The sequence below is a fragment of the Leptonychotes weddellii genome, chromosome 7 (genome assembly GCF_054177405.1).
Source record: "Leptonychotes weddellii isolate Sample4059 chromosome 7, ASM5417740v2, whole genome shotgun sequence".
Lineage (NCBI taxonomy): Eukaryota > Metazoa > Chordata > Mammalia > Carnivora > Phocidae > Leptonychotes > Leptonychotes weddellii.
Genome location: NC_138375.1, coordinates 132268153 through 132283373, shown reverse-complemented (window position 1 = coordinate 132283373; position 15221 = coordinate 132268153). Strand labels below are relative to the sequence as shown.

At 41.9% G+C, this 15221-nt stretch overlaps 1 protein-coding gene across 6 annotated transcripts in view; it reads right to left on the bottom strand.

Annotated features, from left to right (window-relative positions):
- Positions 1-15221, bottom strand: part of MAPK9 (mitogen-activated protein kinase 9) — a 53543-nt gene that overhangs the window by 16787 nt on the left and 21535 nt on the right. For all 6 annotated transcript variants that reach the window (XM_081827283.1, XM_081827279.1, XM_081827280.1 and 3 more), the window contains 3 exons: positions 9447-9576; positions 6922-6980; positions 4294-4432 (listed from right to left, as the gene is read on the bottom strand). In XM_081827283.1, the coding sequence (XP_081683409.1) occupies positions 4294-4422 (129 nt within the window). In that variant the 5' untranslated portion in view covers positions 4423-4432; positions 6922-6980; positions 9447-9576. The remainder of the gene's footprint in view (positions 1-4293; positions 4433-6921; positions 6981-9446; positions 9577-15221) is intronic.

Here is a 15221-nt window from a genome sequence, read left to right as displayed (position 1 = left end):
GCAGACCTCCCCAGCTCCACCCCAGAAGAAAGGCCTGGCTGGGCTCCTTCTTCACTCCTACAGGCCCATATAGTCTAGAAAAACTAAAATCGAGGGGCGCCTGGGTGGCTCAGTTGGTTGGGCAGCTGCCTTCGGCTCGGGTCATGGTCCCGGGGTCCTGGGATCGAGCCCCGCGTCGGGTTCCCTGCTCGGCGGGAGGCCTGCTTCTCTCTCTCCCTCTGACTGCCACTCTGCCTACTTGTGCTCTCTATCTCTCTGTCAAATAAATAAAAACCTTTAAAAAAAAAAAAAAAAAAAGAAAAACTAAAATCGAGATTCCAGACTCGGGCCTCAGGCACATTAGCAACAGATATGCTGGTACGAGGCACAGGGAGGGCATGGGTGAGAGGCCCAGCCTGAAGACAGGGCTCTGTAGCAGAGGACTGCATCCCGACCCCACCACATACAGCCTCTGACACCAGGCATTCTGGGCATTCTGGAAGAAATATTACAAATTTCCCAGAACTCTATGCCATGGCCTTTCAGACTGAAGGGGCCTCAAGTGCCCACCACAATTAATGAAAAAATTTCCATATCAAGGCATATCTTCATAACATTTCAGAATGCAAGAAATAAAGAACCGTTTTTACAAGATTCTGGAGATAAAACACAACAGGGCACTTGCAAAGGATCAGGAATAAGAATGGTATTAGAAAGCTCAAAAGTCAAACTACACCACACTAAAACAGGGTACTGCCTTTACAACTCAGAGGGCAACTCATTTATAACTAAGAATTCTATATCCAACCAAACTATGAATCACGTGACAGGCAGGGCAGAACGAAGAGTTTCAGGCGTCCAAGGCCGCAAAAAAGTTTGCCTCCCATGCACCACTTCTGGGGAAGCTGCTGGAGGATGCGTCCCACCAAAACAAGGGAGTAAACTGAGAAAGACAGAAAGAGGTCTGGAAGCAGGTTAAGGAGAGCCCCAGGGAAATGCCAGGGCCGGGCCCAGGATAACCCATCTGCATCAGGTACGGGGCGGCCAGTCCCGCTGGGGAGCAGCGCTGAGGCTCCAAGAGCGGGATCCCACCGACGAGGAAACAGTGCATCCCCTGCACACGCTGAGAGGAAACCTAGACGCCTGGCGGAAAGCTTTGCATTAACTCAGCAAGGAGAGCAGAGAAATCTCCTTGCTCCTTGAAAAACAAAACAATGAAGAGCACAATGCAAACAAATAAATGACAAGTGGCATTAACTCCAGGGACAAAACATTGAAGGGAAAAGAAATTCTATCATAGTGTAAACAAAAGGCTGTGCAGGGGAGAGCGTTTAGGTGTCATGATGATAGACAACACGCCATCCACACTGGTCCAAACCTGATGACACTGCAAATCCCTGGAGGTCAGGGAACAGGAAACGTGGTGGAGGGAGGGTCTGGGTTGGGGAAAGGGAGCTAAATTGGTACCTTATGCCCCAAACTGAAAAAAAAAAAAGGCCAATGGATAAAAATCTAATATTACTTCAAGGGATGGGGATAAACACCAAAATAACAGCTAAAAGAACCGAGTTTGCTTCTGGGGAGGGAGAAATTAGAAGGAGGACGTGGGGACTCTGTGGTTTAAATAAATATTTGTAGAGCTATTTGATCCTTGATTAAAATAAGGAACAAATCCACCAACTTGCTCAGTGAGTCGCAGAACAATTACAAACAAGGGGACCCCCTATTTGAAAAGTATAAATTGAAAAGGACATAGGTACACACAGATATGTTGGTTGTAGCGCAGTCACTGTGAAGTTTGGGAGGACATACCCAGCTGCTATCACCGGCCACCCCCAGGCAACAGCAGAGAGCTGGAGGACTTTCTCTTCTTTTAAGTTTTTGAATCATATAAGGGAAAAAGTGGTGAGACTATTGGTGTTTTATTTTTCAAATAATTAAATTTTATGTTCAGTATGAAAGCATCTTAATAAGCAAAACTGAAAGTGTGTTTTTTGTGCATGGCGTTGTATATGGGAGAAAGGACTGGAAAGGCTCACGGACAACCGTCCACCCACTAACGGGCTCTTACGGCTCATCACCTCTTGGGCCCTGGCCGGGTGGGTGGGGTGCGCCAACGGAGGCCTCTCGCTATTCGCTCTATCTCCCTTTCCCACAACCAGCATGTGGTACTTTCACGAGTAAGCACAAAGCCTGGCAGGCCCACGAATGTGTGTACGGGTAGAAGACAAGAAGGGGGAGTGGCAAGGCCTGGTGGGGTGGTGGACAGGATGGAGAAGGGGTCCGTGGATCATTTGTTCCGGTGTGCTGGGCAAAGCAGACACCCCTTTGGACTCTCTTTGACATTCTGGTCAGCAGGAGTGGGACCAAGCTTGGGACCGAATATTCCCTAACATGGGCACGTGTGCTGTATCCCTGAAAAGGTCCCCAGCAACGGCAGGATATTGCTTCCCCACAAGTCTCTGGGCCCAAGAAGGGAGAAATAAGTAAGACAAACCACTTTCCTTTACAAAACTGATAAGGCTTAACATAATCAGGCCTAATAATAATAAGGCTGGAAACTTATTCTAAAGCGTGAATGTAACACAAAACGTATTTAAGAGCTAGGAAGAGTGTCTTAATTTATATAATGGCCTGTGAAAATTTTCGAAAGAGAAACAGAATGATATGTTGGGAAATGTTTATTTTTAATTTAAAAAAATGGGTATTATTATGCTAAGTGAAAGAAGTCACTCAGAGAAAGACAAATACCATATGATTTCACTCATTTGTGGAATTTAAGAAACAAATGAGCAAATGGAAAAAAAAAGAGGGCGAGACAAACCAAAAAACAGACTCTTAACTATAAGAGAATAAACTGCTGGTCACCAGAGAGGAGGTGGGTGGGGGGGATGTGGGAAACAGGTGATGGGGAGGAAGGAGGGCACCTGTGATGAGCACTGGGTGGTGTATGGAAGTGTTGCATCACGATTGTACGCCTGAAACTAATATTACACTGTATGCGAACTAACTGGAATTTACATAAAAACTAAAGAAAAAAATGAACAGCATTATTTTAAAAGCAAATTTGTCAACAGAATTTATATTATTTTAACGGACACCTGGTGGCAGCAAAGGCCGTATTTTAAGTAACCGCACAGGATCAGGAGCTGGGTGCTTACTGGTGTGCACGGCCCCAGGTATGCCGCCCAGGCCTGCGGGCTTTGGGGTCCCAGACCTGAGGCTCATGGCCAGGGGCAAGGGCAGCTGGCTCCTCTCTGGATTGGCGCGCTGTGTGGTTGTGCCCAACATTTCCTGGCACCTAACAGATCTACTGCAGCATCGAAAATCTCTCTATTCTTTTCTCTATGAATAGGCATCATTGTTCTGGTCTCACTATCTTTCTGCCCACACAGACTGTGGTTCAGAGAAATGACAACTTCTTGATGTTGGACTATAATATCTAAAGACAGTCTGTCGACAAAATCAGTATGGTAATAATTTAGGGAATGCTAAGAATGTTTCCAACACAATTCTATTATCTCTGCCTGTAGTCTCACTCAACATTTTAGTTGTCAAAGAAAATTCTATCGTGACGTTCTGCTCGCACAGTGATACAAGTCAAAAAATAAACAAAAACTCGTAAAACCAGCTTGGAGAATTACACTGTATCTCACTGGTTTCTAAATGTTGCTTCCTGACGGAGTACAGGCAACTCGGTCATTCAAATCCCAGTTTAGTGGCTCAAGACGCCCACCCAGGACCATTCCAAAAGTTCCCACCAGGGGGGCCGGGATGCTGGAGTGGCCAACTTCACGATTCTAAGAAATAGATATTTGGGCCATAGTTTATGTATGATTTCGCAAGCAACGGTATCATTTACTACGTAGCCTCTAACTTTTCCCCACCCCAAACCTAAATTCCTGCCTCATTAAAAATGCGATTTCAAATACGGCAAATATATTAGCAATTAACAAATAGATGATTCTGGGTAAATAACATTTGGGAGTTCTCTGCTCTATTCTTGTAACTTTTAAATTTTAAGTTACTTCAAAATGAAAGGTTAAAAAAAAAATAAGTTTCCTTCTGCAGCATCAAACCGAGCAGCTCAAGCCTGCATCCAGAGTGGCTCGAGTGGGCTCGGGCAAACGAGGCGCTCCACAAATGTCTTCTAATCTCAATGGCATTTGGGAACTCAACACGATCCCATCATTTCCTTGGATTCTTGATACTGGCAACTTTTAAAAAAATATTAAGTTCTTCTGTACCTGGAGAATCATGATAAGAAAATGACTGTGATTTTAAAAATAAAACTGACGTGGCGTCTCTACTTACTCTATGAATGATACCAGCTGAATGCAGATGTTTAATACCACAGAGCATCTGGTAAAGAAGGTAGGACATCCTTTCATGGTCCAACTCCATGTGAATAACCTGACATAAGTTAGCATCCATTAATTCCATAACCAAATACCTGGGGGAAAAAAAGATCAGCCATGTACACATAAAAATCACCCAAAATTCCTTTATGGTTACTAAACTCTTATATTTATATGAAACAGTATAACTTACTACTTAGTTACTGCACTGGCTAAAATAAAAAAAAAGATAACTTGTTTTCTCTAAATATTTATAAGGTATCTTGTAAAAAAAAGCAAACATATAATGGAACTTAGAAGTTTTCAAAAAAAAAAAACCTATCAACATGATGTATTTCAAGTTAAAACAATTTTTATATCATAGTAAGTAGAATCTCAAATATTCAAATTCTCCGAAATCTCCCTCCTTCCCTCTCTCTTTTTCTTTCTTTCTTGCTATTGGGTCATACTTACCAATATAGAAACCATGCTGTTACTTCTCTCATGTTAAGAAAATGTTTGACCTTCTGCCCCCACCAGCTATGCCCCATATTCTTGCTCTCTTTGCAAGCAAAACTCCCCGAAGAGGCGTCTATACTTGGCATCTCCAATTCTTCTCCCATTTTCTTTGAAGCCCTCTTCCATGGGGCTTGTGCCCCACCACTCCGCACTGTCCTCGCCAAAGCCCCCGACGACTTACTTGCGTGTCGCTAAATCCAATGGCCTGTCCTACGGTCCTGGCTGGTCGTGCCCTGCTCCTCTCCCCAACTCAATGCTCGGTCCTTGGCCTCTTTCTCTTCTCTGACTATCACAGTCTTGGTGATCTCCTCTGGTCTCTGGTCTCAATACTTTAAACACCATCCACAGACCGTCAACTCTCAAATTCATACCTCTCACCCAGACCTCTCTCCTGAACGCCAGGCTCATGTATCTAACTGTCCACGTCCCAGGCCTACCTGGGTATCCAAGAGTCATCTCGAGGCCCACGTCCAAAACTGAGCCCCCAGTTCCATCTCCCCCTCCAGTCTGCTCTGCCTGTTGCCCTCCTCTTCTCAGCTGGGAGCACCTGCAAGGGACTCAGGCCAGCACCAGGCATCGCCCTCAGCTTGTCCTTCCTCACACTGCAGTCCTCTACAGTGGCTCCCCCTTCAGGACAGTTTCGCCCTCTAGTCTCTCCCTTTAACTAGTACCCTCTGGTCTAAATGCAACCACCATCACCCCTCCCCTACATTGCTGCAACAGCCTCCTCACGGGGCTTCTGTGTCCCCACCCCTGATGGTGGGTTCCCAACACAGACACTAAAGTTATTCTTTGAAAATGTAAGTCAGGGAAGCTCACTCCTCTGCTGAGTCTTACTGCCTTGCCCTGGAGTAAAAGGCCTCAAGGCCTAGGAGGGCCTGGCCTCATCACTTCTCTGAGCCCACCCTCTCCTCTCCTCTGCTCCCCTTCTCCAGCCACACTGGCCACTTACGGCTCTCAGAGCACAGCGGGCATGGCCCCACTTCCACTCCTTTGTGTGCCCATTCCTTCTATCTCTATCCCACCTTCCCTCAAATAACTGTAGGACCAACCCCAAGCCTCCTTCAAGGCTTTCTTTGTCCCCGGTCCAGTGAGGTCTTTCTCCACCCACCCTGCTTAGGATGCACCAGGCCTGACCCCTAACCCCTGGCACTTCTGATTCCCTAACCCAGCTCACTTCTTCCAGAACACTTGCGACATCCTTATGATGATGGCACTTCCTTACTTATGTTAACTGCGTATCTTCTCTTCTCTGGCTTTCACAAAGCTCTAAGAGCGAGTGTGACCACCTGCAATTCTTAATCATGAAAGGGATCTTTGCCTGTTTGGGTCACTGAAGTATGCCAAGTCCCAGAGAGTGCCTAGCACACGAGTGGCAATCAGATATTTGTTGAACGAATGCACCAGTCAATTTAGGATGAGTTGGGCATTATACTTCAATATGGTAAGTTAATATTTTATTGTCCGGAAGATAATTCTATTTCAGATTTTGGAATCGCACAACATACAGTGTCGTAATGATTTCAAATAATAATTACAGGGCGCCTGGGTGGCTCAGTCGTTAAGCGTCTGCCTTCGGCTCAGGTCATGATCCTGGGGTCCTGGGATCGAGTCCCGCATCGGGCTCCCTGCTCAGCGGGAGGCCTGCCTCTCCCTCTCCCACTCCCCCTGCCTTGTGTTCCTGCTCTAGCTATCTCTCTCTCTGTCAAATAAATAAATAAAATCTTTAAAAAAAAAAAAAATCTCCTTAAAAAAAAAAAATAATAATTACAAACACTATCATCCTGGCTTTCAGGGGGACTGGAGAACAACATTTTATATTTCAGCAGAGCCAATCAACAGCATTAATGATCACCGTCTGCTCCGAAGAATTATTTTCAGTCATCATTTATCAGTTATGGAGATGATAATATCTAGGCACAAATAGTTGAATATTATTATCTATCTTCCTTAATATTTCTCCTCCACAGAAAAAAGTGGCTAAATATATTGCTACCTACATTTCCTAAGTAAAAAAAGCAATTTTTCCTTTCTAAATTTTTAGTCTTTGATACATACTGCATTACTGAGTTAAAGTGATACTTACACATCTTGAAATTCTTCTAGAGTCTTTTGTGGTGTAAACACATTTAACAAACTAATTATCTGAAAAGAGAAGATTTATTATTCCTCAGCATGTCAGGTAACTCTACTTAATTATAAAAATTAAGTTGAACATTAAAATGCATTAAAACTGAAAAATCATAGCAGAGTTCAGTATTTATTATTGTTATTAGTTTTACCAAAACATCCTATTACATGGTATTTGAGAAAAGTTAAATGATTAAGATTCTCACCTTGGAAATAAGATGTACTTTTAATCAAATCACATTTTATGTGTCTCTAGTGACTTATTATGACAGAATTTTAACACATAATGTCTTTCAGGCTTTGAACATAAAAAGGTAGAACATTACGGGTAGAAAAACACTAAAGCAATATGTTAACTATGAAAACTGAGATACGATCTACAAATTTCTATAGTTTTGAAATATGAAGGCGAAACTTGTATTTCTAGTATGATGAAGATGAACCCCTCAGTGTTACGTATTTACTTAAAAAGGGTTCTAGAAAGGGCTCTACCGCAAGGCCTTGGTCCTGGCACCCCAACAGTTAAACAATGAGTCCCACCGCTTGAGCATCAAGCACACATCCTCAATCATTTCAAATGACCAAGGAAAAGATGAGTGAGAATATTGGACGGGGGTGGCTGGCTAACCAACTGTAAAATAAAACCGGATCCATACTTAATCTTCACATCAACTCCAAGTGGAACAAAGATTTAAATGTAAACCATGAAACCACAAAACATTAAAATGTGGATAAACATTTATGTAATCCTGGCATAGAAAAGCCTTTTCTAAGCATGACAGGAAACCTAGAACATGTGTCATGTTAAACCCAAACCAAGACCAAAAAACCAAAAAACCAAACCAAACCAAACCAACCAACCAAACAAACAAAATAAAACAACCCCCAAAAAACCACACACACACACAAAAACCTAGTATGGCAAAAGCAACCTAAATGAGGTCAAATGGAAAAGAAGTGAGGGTTGATAGCTTTAATATACAAAGATCCTCTATAAATGCATAAAAGAGACCAACAGCCCAATTGAAAAATGGTCAAAGGCCATGGGAAACAAATTCTTTAAACATAAATGGCTAATAAAGTATGGAAAGAAGTGAACCTCACAAGTAAGAATAAGATATCATTTGTCATCTCTCAGATTGGCAAAGTACAACAACAAGAAAAATCAACAATATGTACAGAGTATTGGGGGATTCTGAAATAAAACACATTCTTAGATACTTTTTTTTTTCCCTCAGATAGTCTTAATGAAAGTGTAAAATTGGCAGTCTTTCTTGAGGTCAATTTGTCAGCACATATTAAAGCCAGAGTGTGTAGTATATGCTTTGGCTAAGAAGTTCACCTGGACAGGTGGGCAAAGATGCATGTACAAGGATGTTCGTTGCAGCACTGGTTATAATAGCAAAAACTGGAAGCAATCTAAATATCCAGTAACACGTGACTGTTAAATAAATTATTGTGCATGTGTACTATGAAATGTATTTGAGGTCCAGAAACATTCCGTGAGGGAGAAGGCAGGATGCATGATAACATAGCAGATCGTGTTCATATATGTATGTACATAAGAATGCTCCCAAAATGTTAATGATAATGATCTGAGGGAGTCAATGATTTTTGCCTTCTTGTTTGTATTGTTTGAATTAAAAAAAAAAATAATAACCATACTTCTGTGTAACCTGAAAAAAAATTTAAATGTATAAGTAAAATAAAGCACGCGTTGGAGAAATTAAAAACAAACTCAAACCATGGACTCAAAAGAATAAACCTATCTTAGTTTTGTATGTAATGTCCCTTCACCAGAAAGAGCCAGCATAAATGCTAAAACAAAGGGAGCCACGTGGAGTTGAGTGTAGTCTTAAATACTCCTCCCCCACAACAAAAAAGGGGTCACAAGGGGTGCTCTCCAAAGCTCCTTTCAGACATAACATTTTATGATTTTTTATAACATGGCAAGGTTATCAAAATCGTGCTCACGATAATGCTGAGACCAGTAGCGGACATACAATGGGCCTCCAGAAATTTTCTGGAGAAATACAATTTCTCCTTGAAATTTACAGTGCTTTGATTTCTGTGAGATGCCAAGCACAGCCATCTTGAATATCACATTTACTTAGAAATGAAATGTCCGTGTGTACAAGGTAAAAAGCTACTTTATAGAACAATGTTTTTCTAAAAAAGTATCTAGTTGTTTCTCATTTTCTTAGGTCAATACTGTTGCCATTTTTTGAAACAGACATGGTGAAAATCAAATGATTACAGGGTTAATGGATATTGCTGTCGGACCTAGACTGGACCATGATGCTTCTTGCTGACTTCAATTTCCCCAATGCTGATTAAGAATTTTGTCAAGAAAATAGAACCACTTAAATAGTTCCTGTTACAGCTAGTTTACCCGAGGTCTGAACTTAATTATTTCCAAAGACCCACAAGATGACCATACCGTGGACCACGTTATACAGAGGAAACATAGACATAACTTACATTTTTATGATTGACACATTTTAAGAGGACGAGTTCACGGTAAGCTCTCTTTGCATGAGTTTGATTCTGAAAAGGACGGCTTAGTTTCTTGACTGCAACATTTATCCCAAGAACTGTATCAAAAGCAGCACTATAATCAGGAAATACAATAAGGGGCCCATTAGGATGATTCTGGAAAAGACTGCAATGCACAATGTCCGTTCAATGCATTCCCTTTTTACACGAGTAACAAATAATGAAATGTCTTTCTGCTTGTTTCCACGAGGTACTGCTACACATGAAGAGCCAGGCTGAATTGGCTAAGAGTGTGGGAGGGACTGACCGCAGGGGCACAAACACGGCAGCTGCAGTTAGGATGCACACTGACTTCTCCTTACGTGAGTTGAGATTATTATGTTCAGAACCAAGTAATTTAATACAAATCACAGAATACAATATAAGTATAATCTGGCATATCACCACGGAGGAAATGGTTGAGCTCATGAGAAATGGATACAACAAATACAAGCTCTGATTGTGTTTTTCCCAGACAAAAGAATCTAAAAAAGAAAACAGAAGCCTAAGATCTCAGCTCATGGTAAATCCCCAAGATACAAAACCCCTAATGTAAGCAATGGCTATATATAAAATTCGACTAGAAATAACTCCTTGTACTACTATAGTAAGAAGAAAAATCTTGCAGGGGCTGCGTTTCTGCCATCTCAAGTTCCCAACTGAAATTCATTGTTCCTTTTTTCCTCCAGAAAATAGGACAAACTGAGTCGCCTGATTGTGCATTTCTTACAAACCAGTACTAATGGTACTAATATTGCCCTTTGGTTCCTCACCAGAGGTTAAAAGCTGCTAAAGACCACCTGAGAACCCAAGCACCATCTAAAATATTGTTTCTATGTATTTATTCTATTCTGTTTGTAAGAGTTTCCACTCATTCACGTCTATTAATTTTCTTTCTTTCTTTTTTTTTTTTTTTGCCAACAAGCCTCACCTAATTCAATCTGTTTTAGATTGAAGGCTAGAAACCCCATGTCACTTTGTAATTATTTCTCTTTAATTCAGGTCACATTACGTGTACATGTATACACATATGTAAATCCACATACCCATATGCAAATGTACCAGTCACATGCATTATAAAATGTTAAAGATAAATCTATTTGTGCAACAAATAATATACACACGTGTATTTGTACCTACATTTATTTCTCAGTCTTAAGAATTTGAAAACAGACACACCTTTTTTGATCTCAAAAGTTTTTGTCCAAAATGAGCTAAATGGACTTAATTCTGAGCCTCTGAGCAGGACACACTTCCACTCCTAGTTCCAACCCTTGGAGCAACCACCTTCAATTATTTCTGGTTTTAATTCTTGTGGTCCCTTCTCAACTCCAAAGAATATACTTCTATCACTATTTCCTCATGTCTCGACTTCAGAAATTGTCTATCTACTCCCCAAAACTGAAGATTTAGTCACTTTATTGAAACCCCCAACTCCTCCCAGTTTTTTGCTCTCGTGTTATTTTAAACTTTTCCCTTGGTTACCTTAGTAACTTTAAACAATGTGCCTAAACTTCTTGTTCCATCAACTTTCCAGGGAACCTCCGGACTCCCAGCGTGTAAGACAAGACCGTGACATTCCATCTCTTTGGCCTCCAGCGCTCTACTCATTTTCCCTTCCTCCAAACTCTGTCTCAAATGGGCAACCTAGAGGACACATCTATGTGGTCCCTACAGCTAAGTCTTCCATGTTTCTTCTTTCGGACGTGTCTAAACGTTGAAAACCAAGACACAGAGAGTGCGTATGTGCACAGAGGTCAGTGTTCCTAATTGCGGAGCCGGGATGACATTTCATTTTCTAAGGATCAATGACCCTTGTAGCTGCTCACAAGAGAATGAGATTGTTTCCAGCATCGAAGTCAGATGGATTTTCTTTTCTTACATTCCATCAATTGCTCAAACATCATGTCCTTTTAAAGCTGTTTGACGCTTAGACCATGACTTTTCTAGCTTTTCCACCGTAAGTTTCTAATAAGCATTTTTCTTCTGAAGAGAAGAAAAATACCCCTTTCTGCAGCCTCTCCCCAGCACTTCCTACATTCTTGCTCACATTATTGTCTGGAGTCTATTCCATTCTTTTTGATGGTATTTTTTCTTGGAGTTCCTTTCAAGGCCTGCTGCACAGCTACCACCCTGGGATTTCTCTTCACTGGCCTCCATGCTTCTGGTTGTACATGTTCTTGAATTCTCTTTCTTGGTGGAGTACATCCTCAAGGAATTTCCTCAGAAAAAGTGCATGGAAGATAAATGATCTCATTCTGCCCTCAGCCTCGATTGATAGTTTGTCTTCTGACTTCAAATTAAATTTTCTCTCAGAACTCCATGGATTTCCAACATTGAGTATTGGTGAGAAGGCAACACCTGTCTGATATTCATTCCTTGACTTCCCTTCCTGTTCCTCAGCTCAATGATTAATCACAAAGAGCCATGTTTCGTCAGCATCCCCCCAGGCCCCCCAACATCTCCTACTAATCACTATCCCTCCAGTCCCCCAAAGACGATAACTATTTCTCTTATGATAATCACTTCCTTGCTTTTACCAGCAAAACATGAATTTTCAAGCTCCCTCCCCACAGCCCGCACAGCTTATTTTTGCCTGGTTTTTGAAATCAGCTGTGTCTGACTTCTTTTGCTCAACATCACATTTGTGAGACTCATCTGTCATTGTGTGTAGTTATAATTCATTCTGTGTCATTGCTATAATATTCCTTTGCATGACTATATGACATAATGTTGATAGACACTTTGGCTGTTTTCAGTTTGCAAGTGATTACAAAAAAACATAGTCATAAATGTTCTCACACAGGGCTTGGAGTCCCCTCTGCATGCATTTCTGATGAGTAGATAGCTAAGAGTGGGACTGCACATATTTTAGCAGATAATGCCAAAGCACTCTCAAAGTGGTTTGTTCTACCAATTTCTAGGCATTTGACTTTTTTTTTTTTTTAAAGATTTTATTTATTTTTTTGACAGAGAGAGACATAGCGAGAGCAGGAACACAAGCAGGGGGAGTGGGAGAGGGAGAAGCAGGCCTCCCGCAGAGCAGGGAGCCCGATGTGGGACTCGATCCCAGGACCCTGGAATCATGACCTGAGCCGAAGGCAGACGCTTAACGACTGAGCCACCCAGGCGCCCTAGGCATTTGACTTTTATGTATACTGACCCCGTGTCCTACATGAGGGTGAAGCATACTCATTAACAAACAGGAGCTGGGGGGCTAATCTAATCACAAAAGCCCTTCAGAAGCTGAGTTTGTTCCAGCTGGTGGGAAGGGGAGAAAGTCCGAGAGATTTTTATCCTGCGAAGGATTAGACATGCCACTGCTGCCTTTAAGATGGAGGGGGACATGTGAGAAGGAATGTGGGAAGCCTCACGGAGCTCAGTGGCCCTTGGCTGACAGAGAGCAAGGGACGGGGACCTCAGACCTCCAGCTGCAAGGAACTGGGTCTTGCGACTGCTTGGAAGCACATTCTTTCCCAGAGCCTCCATATAAGAATGCAGCCCAGCCAACATCTTGATCTCAGCTTTGTGAGATGCTGAGCAAGAACCCAGGCAAGGCTGTGCAGATTTTTGACCTACAGAACTATGGAATTATAAATGGGTGTTTTGTTTTGTTTTTTTAAAACACCAAGTTTGTGGTAATTTGTTACGCAGCAGTAGAAAACTAATACATCCTCTCTCCTGTATTCTCCTACTCTTCTGTCTCTTCAGGCCTCATCCTGAATTTTTTTCCTGACCCATCTTTCAGATTGCTAAATCTCTCTCCAGTTACATCTAATATGCCGTCAAACCCATCCATCCTGGATATAACATCAGAGCTATTTAGAAGTCTGGATCCAAGAATGCCAATTCCCCTGTGCATCTGTTTCTTTTCTGTTTGTGTTGGGTTGTGTGCATGTCATCTTATCTCCTGTGTGACTGATTATTTGTGATTACGCATGGGACCTCACACTTGCAAGACTCCTTGCTATCTGGAAATAATCTGATATCCAGTATGACGCTGTCTTCCTCTAGGGAGAATTTAAAGGTACTTCTGCTGGATACCTGGTGTGGTGGGGGTGGGGGAGGTACTAGCAATCTGGGTTCAATTCAGTTCAAGTTCAGCAACTTGAGATGATCTGAGGCTGAGTGGCAGTGCCTGCAAGGGTCTGTTTCTTTCTGGTTCATTCTCACCTCTTGGATGCAGTCCTTTATTGGCCCCAGCTCGAGGAGAAGGACGTTCACCAGGCCCCCCACAGGGCCCTGGGCTCCAATCCCTGTCTGCTAGTCCCCCAAGGCAATCCAAAGTATTACTCAATCTCTCAGCTGCCCAGTCTAGAATTGTCAAATGTTCTCAGAGGAAAGAGCCCCAAATCCCGGGCTCCCCTCTCTAGGCTTCTGCTCTTCCCTGGATCCTGGCCTAGTAATTCTTCACTCACCTACTTGCGCTCTAGGTGCAAATGCTGAGCACATGGGTGAGGGCGGGAATGCTAGGAGCCAACTGGCACAACTGTTTCATAATTAACACCCCTATTTCTAGCCACTTGTGTCATCTTCATTTTCTGTATTTGTCATCTCTATACCCACAGCCTCTTTGGGGTTTTACTATAGATAGGTTCTCTTCCTTGTTGCAAATGTCTCATCTACTTATTCTCATCTTCTCTGCTCTGTTTATCTGCATCCAGTTTCCAATTACTTTTTACATTAGAGAAACTTGTTAAAAGCTCTCCTGCACTGGACTACTGCCCTCCTGTTCTCTGTTATGTATCTGATCCATCACCTTAATCCAGAAGCTCTAAACCATTCGTTTTAGAGGTGAAACTGTTAAGACCCCCAAAGACACAAGGATTTGCCCAAGGTCACAGAGAACTCCTGCGATGTGGATCACAGCCGGCCTTGGAACTCAGTTCCCCCGAATCACAGCCTTCTTGCACTTTATGCTACAGACCTCCTTCATCGCAGAAATGTTGTTATACACGTCATATGTTTACTTACTTAGACCACTAGAGAGAAAATAAAATGGTGTAAGAGCAGGCCGACATTCGAGGGTGCACAGAACTAGAGAGAGAAAAAGAATTAAGAGCTAGACTAACCACTTCGTGCTCAGGTTGTTAACGGTCACTTCTAGGGACTGCCAGATCCAATATTAAACACTTTTTTTTTTTAAGTTAGACACTTCATACAACTATCCATAAAACAATTTTCAATACTTTGGCTGAACAACTTGAGAATTTAGAAGGAGAAAGAAAAATCTGAATAGACATGAAAGAAGTGTGTACACACAATTCCCACCACAGCTTTGAAATCTTGCAATGATTTAATTTTATGAAATACTTGTGAATAATCCAAAGTGATAAACATTTTAAAACTTACTTCCTAATTTATTTTACTAATATTTTTAATGAACAGCAAAAACATAGAAACAAATCAGACACAGTTGCAAAAACAATTAAAAATTAAGGAGCCAGAACATTTTACTCTGACCCCGCTCTTCCATTTAATCCCGTAAGTACCAGCACCTTGCTTGCCTGCACCCCAGGCACTAGGTCCCTTTATTAAGCTCTAGTTTAAACAGACAATGAACAAGTTTTATAAACCATACACTTTTGCTACTATATTTCTCAAAATGTAAAAACATGCATGCCCCCTGTGTTAGTTTCCTATTGCTATTATAAGAAATTACCACAAATTTACTAGTTTAAAACACAGATTTACTATCTTACAGTTCTGGAAGGAGAGTGT